This window comes from Poecilia formosa, unplaced genomic scaffold (genome assembly GCF_000485575.1).
Source record: "Poecilia formosa unplaced genomic scaffold, Poecilia_formosa-5.1.2 Scaffold56, whole genome shotgun sequence".
Lineage (NCBI taxonomy): Eukaryota > Metazoa > Chordata > Actinopteri > Cyprinodontiformes > Poeciliidae > Poecilia > Poecilia formosa.
Window position 1 is genome coordinate 1,597,687 of NW_006799995.1, and position 10,896 is coordinate 1,608,582.

General features: G+C 38.7%; 1 protein-coding gene across 3 annotated transcripts in view; it reads left to right on the forward strand.

The window, feature by feature from the left end:
- Nucleotides 1-10,896, forward strand: part of LOC103138958 (kazrin-like) — a 158,618-nt gene that overhangs the window by 93,675 nt on the left and 54,047 nt on the right. For all 3 annotated transcript variants that reach the window (XM_007553374.2, XM_007553375.2, XM_016672115.1), the window contains exon 3: nt 9,068-9,175. In XM_007553374.2, the coding sequence (XP_007553436.1) occupies nt 9,068-9,175 (108 nt within the window). The remainder of the gene's footprint in view (nt 1-9,067; nt 9,176-10,896) is intronic.

Genomic DNA, 10,896 nt, shown 5'->3' on the forward strand with positions numbered 1-10,896 from the left:
AGGAACATGGGAATTTAGATTTCACGCCCGTCCAGTCACTAATCAGGGCAGTAAAATCTAAAATCTGTGCGATTCCAGTTTAAAAATGACTTAGTTTCTGTAGTTTGCCAGCTGAGCTCATGGCTAGAGAAAAGATTTTCTTTTAATAGTCTCAGGAGCTTAAATTTGCTTCTGCATAAAAAGAAAATGTTATTGCCTTCTTCACTCGTGTTGGGCTTGCAAATAAAAATGTGCAAATTCTGTGTAGATACCAGAACTCGATCGTGGGGGATTAGGACAAAAAAAAAAAGCTAATAGTTGTCTGATTCCAGTCATCATTCAGTTTAAATATGACTTAATTTCTGTATTTTCACATCATGGCAAGACACCAGATTTTCTTTTTTATAGACTCGAGATCCTATATTTGCTGCTGCATAAAAACATTTTAATGCCGTTTTCACTCCCGTTTGGCTTGCATACACACCAGAATTAGATCATAGAGGATTAAAATATAATACCATTATTTTCCATGCTGAAGACGTGCACAGATGTGGTTGTCAATGGCAACTATTTCAGGAGGCCTAAGTAACTCTGGGGGTCTACAAATTTCTTAATATAGTTTTTTTCACTGTAGATAATTATGAAAATGACATCACAATCTTCATCTAATCCTGCATTGTGATTCCTTTAAATGACCACCTGACCACATCATATTGTCTACTCGACAATATTAAAAGTTAAATGTTGATGACAAACTGGCTGTGAACACATTTGCTTTCTTTTTGTTTGGAAAAAAGTAATTGTCTCCCTGTGTTTGAGGTTCAGTCAGCTTTGACTATTTTCCCATTTCTTTTTCCTCACATTTAAAAACATAAAGTTCAAAATAGTGACAGAGGACCGGACAAAGAAAGGGCAGACGGAGAACGTAGCTGAAAGCAAAAAGCTGATGAAAGGAGAGGATGAAGTCACGAAAAGGTCAAGATGGCTTGTTAATCTGGGATGTGGAGGCGGGGAGCAGGGAGCCTTTGGACAGGAGGACGTGGATGCTGATCTACAGTCGGCAAAGAAAGCAAAAGTAATGAGTTCTTATCAGCTGTTGGTGAGATGCAGCTTGAAGAGAGCAGAGCAGGAACAAGGCACTCGTATCGCATCGGGCGGCTTAGAAGGAGAGGACGAGGCGAGCTTTGTAGAAACGGAGAAGATTTGTGAGTTTGGGTCCTTTTTGTTCTACCGTGGAAAGCTGCTGTAGAGAATAAGTGTTATTGATTTGTTTGAATCAGCACGCACACACACACATCTCTGCACACACCTGTGTTAAAAAAAACAACAAAACACAATGTTAAGAGTTATGTAAGACGGTATAAATTCATCACGCCATTTAGTCAGAGGAGCAAACCACTATTTTTACATATTCACACCAAACATTTACCCTCTAAAGCCCTGAATTGCTTAGCTATATTTAGACTTAATCTAATAAGGATTGATTATAATTATCAGCTCTGGGTTAAGAAACTCAAGTTTTTAAATTAGATACAACTCAGCCATACAAAATTTAGCTTTCAAAATATTCAGATTTAAGTAAACGTGTTCACATGGTAATGATTTTGATATTGTAAATTTCATCAGCACTACACACAATGTAGCAAACTGATCCGAATTTACTTTTCTCTGATTTTTGCAAACCTTTCCTTTAAACTCCTGACGCCTATTATTTCCAACATCTTGTATCAATGATTTGTCTACGTAGCGCAGTTAGCATTACAATTATAACAGACTTGGTAGGTTACATTGTTTTGTTAGCTGCAGTGGATTAACTCAATTTCTGAAATAGCATTTGTCTTGACTTTATGCTAGTGTATTGTCCTGCTTGTAAGGTTTGAAAACAAACTATCAAAAAGTGTCAGTATGCTCACTCTGCTGCCTTTTTATGGTCCTCTTGGGATGACATGGAAAAATAAATCTTAGCCAGACTTTTAGTGAAATTTTTTTGCATCCTGTAAAGCTACTTATGCCTTCTGATCCAGATCCCTACACACATGAACACTTGGTACTGTCCTGTTGTGTTTGCCTGGTTTTATTGGAAAAACAAACAGCAGTGACCTCTTGACTAAATTTCTATGCCTGATTCTTTGTTCTTTGTTGATGATTTTGTGGTTTCAATACATATTATAGTTCAAAACTGTGTAATGATTGTTTCTTCGGTTAATGAATATTGTTTTTGCTATTTCACTGCAAACGGCTTCCAAACTTTCCATTTTGATCTCGCGCACAAACCAGTTTGTGCCTACATACCTCACCGCTGCTCAATTTTTGAAAAATGCACAAATCTCATGTTTGACTTTATTTAACCAGCTTATGCAACAGCAAACTAACATCCTTTTCCATCACCTTAAATTAAAATTGAATAACATTGATGGTAGCTCACCTCCAACTCAAATTAATTAACATAGTGCAGATTCTTTTTTTTAATCTAAGCATTCCAAACTCAGTCCATTTAGTCACAGATAGATGGCACAAACTTCTCCTTTTAGAACAGGCTCATTTAGGAACCCATTAACGTGACAGAAGCAGTAATTTCCATTTTCCATTTAAAACATGTGGTATGTACAGTAAGTGGCTTTTAGATGAAATGTCAAACACGGGTTTGATGTAACATATAGTAAAGCATGGACGAGTGCCTGAAAAGAAGAATGTGTGACATTAATGTACTTCGCTATTGTTGGAGTATAAAAACACATCCTCTGAGGCCCTTTTGAAAATACTGCACTTCAGTCATTTTTCAATGGCTTGGAGAGATAATTGGTTCATAAAACTGCTCATAAAAAGTAGTGGGATTACATGACAACGTCCTAAATTTATCCAGAACAAAACCTAAATGCACTTTGAGAGTTGTTTGTAGTTTTTAGATATTATGTTTTAGCTTAATTGCACTTTCATATAATTGATTGAGCAGATGAATAGAGCAGCTACAGGCATGTGGAAATTGCTCCCAGGGCTTGAACTGGACTCATGCAGCTCTGCTATTCTCTGCCTGATATCTTGGCTAATTTCCTTTGATTTCTCAATAGTGTTATAAAAAAACAACAAAAAAACAGTGTGCTCCAGGTGTGGCCTGACCCAATTCATCAATTCTCCCTGATACTAACCAATTGTATGCAAACTTTAGAAGTTGAAGAAGTTTAGTCTGATTTCATGCCAGACAGTGAAGAAAAAAAACACACCAAACATGTGGTGAAACTGTGTTGTTGTCAACAAAAGCAGACATTCCAAAAATGCTGTCCTCTTGTTAAAATCTAAACATAATAAAATGTATTTTGGTGTTTAAAAAAAAATAAATAAATAACTTGATATATTCTTACAGATATGATGTGCAGACATGAAGGTTATCTTGCAATTTTTCATGGTGCATTTGTTTTTTGTTTTTTTGTCTTTTTTTTGACAAAAACAAAACTTAGATTTTCTGCTATAAGCAGTGCTGTGATCATCTATTTCTCTGAAACTACAATCATTTTTTCCAATTAAACTGAAGGTAATTTTAGACCTTATCACACTGGGATCTTTGCTCCCCTCATTATCACTGGTAATTTAATTCAACTTAAACGATACTTCTTTTCAAAGGCGCAGGCAGCAATGAGGTGGTAAAATGAGTAAAGCTTACACGAAAGCCTATGAAATGAATAGTCTTTTCTGCAAGTTTCAATTTGTCGGTTTTTGATGGGAACCGAGATGCGGCTCTGTATCTCCTGGAAAACTTTTAAATTCCATCCACAAAGAACTTGCTAATGAAGCTGTGCTAAAGCTGCTCTATAAACTATCGTTCTTTCAGGCCTCTTTCATAAACCTGAGCAAGCTGAACATCGCTTCTCGGCATATCGGAGTGATACATTCCTTTTTTTTAAATGACATTCACCAAAAATCCACTTCTCCCCAGTAAAGTCTCTCAGACGGCAGTTCATTGTCTCCTGAGTCGTGTCACCAACTAATAACATCCCAGCCTACACACTTCCTTGAATGGACTGCCTCATGCATTCGGCAGCCTTTCATTATAACATGAACTGACAACGAGGCATCTTGAAATCTGGGACTGGTTAGAGTGGGTGGCTGAACGCTAAGCACTGGCTTCTCTCCGCTCCATTAGTTTCGTTTATCTGCTTGATATTTATAAGGGTGCCTTCAATTGGGGTCTCGACGCAGGTGAAGCGCTCGGGAAGGGTCTGTCCTGGCTGGCGGTGATTAATGCATGAATACATGAGCTTTATCTGAAGTCCGGCAGGCTCCAGGAGCAGTGAATGTCTGTACAATTAAAGGCGAATGGCAGGCGCAAGAAAAGTGGAGCATTGTGTCTATCTGCAGATTGCAGACTGCGCCGGGGCACATGGGCAGTGTGACGACGATTCCAGCAGCGGGGTCCATTCATTTCTTAATCACCTTCCACGACTCATTACGGTCTTCTTTTGTCCCTCCCGCCTCCTTTTCCCTGCACTGCGCCAGCAGATAAAGTATAGTTGGCTCAGGAGAGAGAGACGAGCCGGGGGAAACCCCATTTGACGGGAGAATGATGAAAAAATGTGCCAGAGAAACAGACAGGTAACGACGGAGGAGCCCGAGAGCCCAGGAGACGACAGACTGAGGGGAGAGGAACACGAACGGACAAGGCAGAATCAGGAGTAAAACCTCAAATACACATTAACTGATTTTCTTTCTTTTTTTTTCTTTTTTTTGTACTACTGGCGTATTTAACATTACAAGCTTTTCACTATGTGTTATAATCACATAGAGATCTGCATGAATTAGACCCTGTCTGAGGCAGCACTCCAACAGAATTTTTAAAACGGCGCAGAAGAGGTAGATTTAAATAATATAAAGTCTCTCAGTGATTTTCTGCTGATTTAATGTGTTCTATCAAAAGTCAGCTAATCCCTGCTAGATGAAACTTTTTCAAAGAGTAACTCAAATATTGTTTTTTGTTGTGGATCAAAAGAGAGCTTTGCATTATCTTCGATAGGAACCGAGAATGCGGCTTGTTGTTTATTTACTGACATAAACAACTACTGATTTCTAAGTTACTGATTCTTAAACGCAAATCTGTAATTTGCACAACTTAATTTGGACAACTATACCGATAAAGCCGAGTAAACGCATTGTGATGACTTATTAGCCATCAAAAATCCCCTCAACTTTGTGGAATGTTTTGTAGTAGAAAGAAATGTTTTTCTTTAATCATGTTAGAATTCATAATAAAAACAGCAGCCCAGCTGCAAAGTTGCCCCCACAGGCTCAGTGAGGTAAGAGAAGCTTGGCTGTAGCTTTTATTTATTTTTTTTTTTTGAGAGAGCAGCTTTGTTGTGTTTTACTCCTGCTGAGAACAGGAACAACAGGGAGGTTCCTAGTGCAGGGCATTCATGGTGGTTTTTACTCCAACAGCATGGAGTGAATTAAAATGCCTAACTATAGAACTGGGACATTTAAAACTGCTTCTTTTACATCCAGTGGGATTTAAAACCTCCTTTTGCTCCATTTCACTGCTTTATACTTTCTCTAAGCTGTGGGTTTTGTCTGTTATTGTACACTCTAGCGAAATGTTGGCTTTTTACACTCCTTCAAACACCTGGGTAATCATGGTGTAAGACATACTACTGTGTTTTAAGATATCAAAGAAGGCGCTGAAGGAATAGTTTCCTTTATTTTATTTTATTTTTTTACAGCAGGAGAATGAGGATAAGATCCAGTTACAACAAATTGCTATCACAAGTCTACAAGCTTTAAAGAATTGCTTTAGTTTGATGTTTGGTACAAATAACTGCTCATGTCCTCACAGGCTAGTTCCTTTTTGTGTCCTGGTTTGTGTTGGCAATGAACTGCTCTGAACTTTTTTCCATGACTTGATAAAGATCGTTTTGAATGTTTGACGCCAAGTCATGAAGCTTTACAGATTCTTATTAGGGTTTTAGAGAAAAGCGACGCATGAGAAAGCCAGTTCGCTTGACACAAATACTGCATTTTAGATGTTATTTTATCTTCCCCTGCTGATGAATGGATGCCGATTTTTACTACAAGCAATAAACGATGTTTAATTCACACTGTGGTTTCTACATGTCTTGTAAATCAAGGATGGTGCAGTTAAGATTTCTTTTTTTTTTTTGTCCCCATGTGATTTCAGAGATATTTGACTATATCAAGTCTCAAATTTAAGCTTTTAAAATCAATTAAATGTATCCTCTTTAAAGCTCAGTAACTTAGAAATGCTTGGTTAGGAAAGGAAAATTAGTTTTTCAGTTGAAATTCTGAGGGCAGATTATGAGATTAAGATTACTTCATTTGCGATGCTGCTCTCACCCAAAACTCTGCTTTCATTTTCAAAAAGGGTTTTGCTTGCAAACAGATATGAGCTGATCCCATTTAAAACTATAGTTTCACAGTTAAATTTAATTTATCTCTTTTTTCAAAACTAGTTTAATTTCTGCTCAAACCTACCTGCTGGTGAGTAAAGCTGGTGCCCTCAGCTGTGTCCTTCATGCCAAACGATCGTCTACGAATCTGAGCATAAGAAGATACCCATGATATGGTTTGACCTCTTAATAACTGCGTTCATCAAATGTTTCGGTGTTTTAGTCGATTTTGTGCAGAAAATGTTTCTCCTGTTTTATGAACTTGCTGAAAATGTCAGACAGAGACTTGAAGTGTCGCTTTTCCAGTAATAAATTGCGAAGGGTGAAAATCCCTCATATTGTAAAGAAAACCGAAATGTTGTGCAAAACGGCTTTGGTGCACAGTAAAAAAAAAAAAAAAAAAAGCTCAGGTTTGTAGCTGACATACGTTTACAGACGGACCAGGAACAACAAGGATTAGGAGCTGAGTTTTTGAGGAAGAGTATATTTTCTTATTTATGCAGCACAGTAATAAAAAAGACACCTGAAATTCTACTTTTTTTACATAATTTCCATCTTGTACATATTAGGGAGACATTCATTTTCATTTGTGTTGAGTTTGAAACACATGTAGGTCCTGGTAAAGATCAAATTATTCATCAAATTGCATCTTCAAGAATTGATGGAGTCTGTGTGCAATTGATTTATTTCTTTATTTTCCATGACTGTTTAACCTCGCCTAGCAGATCCGTTCTTGCACTGAGGTCACTCTGGAGAATTCTTTGGCTTCATGAAAAACAATATTGTTGGCTTATGAGGAGGAACGGACAGAAACGAGCTGAATGCAGACAGAGGAAATGATGCGCTTATCTGTAATCTTTAACAGATCATCCCCAAACATGATTTATCCAGTGCAAACTAATAAAGGTTTTTGGAAAGCATCAATATCCTTCAAGGTGCAGCGCCTCTCGCAGAGAACCAGTCCAGCAAAATGTCTGACATTATTCAGTTTTTTTTTTTTTTTTCTTCTGCAGCTCTTCAGCATTATTAGCTTCGCAGAGAGCCTTTGTCTGACTTGAGTTTGCTGAGCTGAAAGAGACGGTCAAACCTCACTTGACTTCCTAAGGGATTTCAAAAGATCACTGCTGCAAGTTCAGGGGTAGTGGTATTATTGAGGAATACTCATTAAATGCAAAGATTGAAGCAATAAGAAGAAATATTATATCTTTTTTTTTTCTGGCAACGCTTATCCTTTTCGTTCTGTACATCTGCAGAGTTTTGTTGAATTTATAAAAATCACAAAGCAGGGATGCACGTTTTGAAAAGTCATTTAGAGACGCAAAGGTGCTGCAGAGATTTAGTCTTAAATCAGTGTACAGTGTTTGCATAATTCAGTAAATAAAAATGTCATTCCCAACCTAAGCTGGCTCTTTTGCATATCCTCCTAATTTTCCCTCTGTACCAGCTTCTCCTCTCCTTTATTAATCAGCAGTCGCTGTGTATTTCCCATTCCTCTGAATTTATTCCACTACGCTCTTCAACTTTCCCTCGAGTCTCTAAACGCCTGTGAGGGCTTGTCAAGGGCTCAATCCAAGGAAGATAAAATATTTTTCATGAGGCCAGCAGGCAGCTGCAGCAGCCTGAAACCTGCCGAAACGTATGCAGAGTGAATTTTAACATAATTCAAGGAAAAAAACAAACAAAAAACTGACAGATGGGTTTAGCTGGTCAAAGGCCAGTTACAGAAATTACATATTTACACACACACACACACACACACACACACACACACACACACACACACACAAAAGTCTCATTCTGGTTACAATTACTTTATCAGACTGCCAGATTTGTATTTGTAGCCCCATAAGCCAATTTAAATGGTGAACTGTCTAATGTTGTTGTAGTGACGGCAAAGGAACCCTTGAATTTGAGCTCCACGACACATCTGTGCTCAATTACTGCAAGTAATTCAACCAGTAAAAAGCATTTTAATAGGTGGGTGGTGGAACGATGGTAGAAAGGAGCAGGAGAACCTCAATGAGGAGCAGAGGCTGAACTGAAGGCGATTCGGTTTTATTTTATTTATTTATTTTATTGTTTGAAATGTTGCATTTTCTACCTAGTTTGACTTACAAAGAGGTTATTCTCTACAAAAGGCAGCTGTTACAAAAGCTGATTGCACGTCTAAGTGACTGAGCTGCACTTTAACGTGAGCTGATCTGACGGAATCCATTCAATATCCATTCAGCATACTCCACTGATGGAAACCAGTAACGCTGTCAGGAAGCTCTGAATGTCACCAGAAATTAAATCATGCTCCGGTTCTTAAGAACTCTGATGTTCATTTACATCTTTACCTTCTGTATTCGATTGGCTTTGACTGTAAAAGCTTGGATGATTTCGCTTTGGCCGAGGCGTTCAGGTTCTCCCTATGAACGGCATTCAAAGCGAAGAGAAATAATGAATTATGTGAGCACTGAAGGCGAGTTTGTGGAGTTGACTGGTGTGGTGGTAGTATTAATAACGCTAGACTTATTTTTGTTCCTTGCAGAATTTTTTTTTTTTTTTTTTTTTTTAATTCATGATGACTCTGTGTTACTTGGCTTCTCACTTTTAGGGCTGGCATCAGATGCCAGCCTCTCTTTATTTTAACTTCTAAATTCCCCTTTTGTCAAAAGTCACAGTAACGCTTATTGTTGTTATGTGTGTTTGCACAGATCCGTCGCCTCAACACAAGCAGAAACCCCCAACCACGGACCTCTGCTACAAGACTGAAATCAGCAGCCTCATGGACTTCAACTCTCCTGATGCCTCATTGGACAAAGGTACAACTCACATTTGATGACAAACCGAAGCAGGTTGAATTAAATACTATAAGTCTGAGCTGTTTGTGTTCAGGTCATGCAGCTGGAATTGCACAACCAATGGGCAACCTGATCAATATGTATTGATCAATAATATCGCTATCCCATAGCAATGCTCTATGGTTTTATCTGCATAAATGATATTGATCAATCTATTACTCAAGTTAGACAGACATGATGGAATAAAGCTGCTTTTTGCACTGCAGATTGTGCAGCAGATGCTCCTGACTTTTCTTTGTATCCTAATAACAGCACTGACTTCTGCATCCCCTGTTCACACCTAGATTTTCTCTGGCACACGTTTGCATAAATTACTGGACTGCAAATATATGCAATTTTGACTACAGCACAAATTAGCAGCTAGATTTTTCTGTGAATACATTTGAAATCTTTTTTTTTTTTTTTTTCTCAAAACAGTTCTGATAAAAACCTGAAAAACGAGGTACTGTCTTTGTTGCCTCTGGTCTTTCAAAACTCACAAATATCTCTCTCTGTCTCTCTCTCTGCCATGTGAGCTTTCCAAAATCAATGCAGCTTTGTGGAAGGAGAGAAAAAGTGAAGTCAAAGTTAGCAGGGCATATCAAAACCCTTGCGGAGGAAAAATAAGTTGGCATTGCTTTTTGTCCTAATTTTTAATCATAGCCGTCAGGCGGGGAGGAACCACAGAAGTCCAGTAACTCGTTCGGACTGGAAATTGTCCACAGCATGTTAATGGTGAGACAAGATGTGCTTCAAATACACATTGCACAGGGGTAGTCTCTGTGTGAGTTTCTGCTTTAAATCCTCTGCTAGCTGCCCACACACACCATCTGTAAATCGCTGCATCACACACTCGAGCTGCAACGCCGGATTAGCCTTGTACAGGTTTGCTGATACAGAGCTATGATTCCACTGCGTTGGGTGAGTCTGGGGCATGAAGGCAGCAGGCTTCCATCTTTTCGCCTCCGTTTAATTGTCACAGTCACTGTCAGTGCCTTATATTGTATTTTAAATGCATGTAGATCACATGAGGAAAGTTTTATTAACGTTAAAAACTGCAGCTGCTGTTGGCATTCGTCTTTACATTTGCTTTAATTTCACAAGTTGAACGCAAGGATGTTATTTTGATTCAAGGCTCATCTAATTTGCTACGGCGGTGTCGCGTGTTCTCTGGCTCGCACAATTAGAAACCATCTAATGGAGCACGGCTTAAACTTTTGAAGGCCGTATTTATCCGTGTGACTTTGATCTGGCAGGGCGGTCAGACTGGTCTTGCGTCACTTTGACAAAATACACTCACACTAGTGGTCTGTTTTGATCTGTCCAGTGTTTTTAACACTAAAGCACTCTGCTCCTGCCTCCTTACGCGCCGCCGCAGAACTGTCTCTCAAACGTTGTTGCCTGCGCCTCTGTCAGCTGCAGCGCAGATCTCCACTGTCACCTAGGCAGCCCGTGGGGATCTAGTCCTCATTAGAATCCTGCTCAAAGGATCTGTTTGGCTGTTCGTTGTTGGTGCAATCCTAGGAGGGCCCAGAAACCGTTCTTACTCGTAAAAAAAGCAAAGATGTTACTAAAAATACCACGGGGGGATTAAAAGTAAACTTTGCCTCGAGTTCTGCATATTCGCTTTTTTTTTTTTCCTGAATGTGTGCTCCACAGAAGTTCCAAGCTATTTCTGTTTAAGATTTTTGATAGAAAAAAAA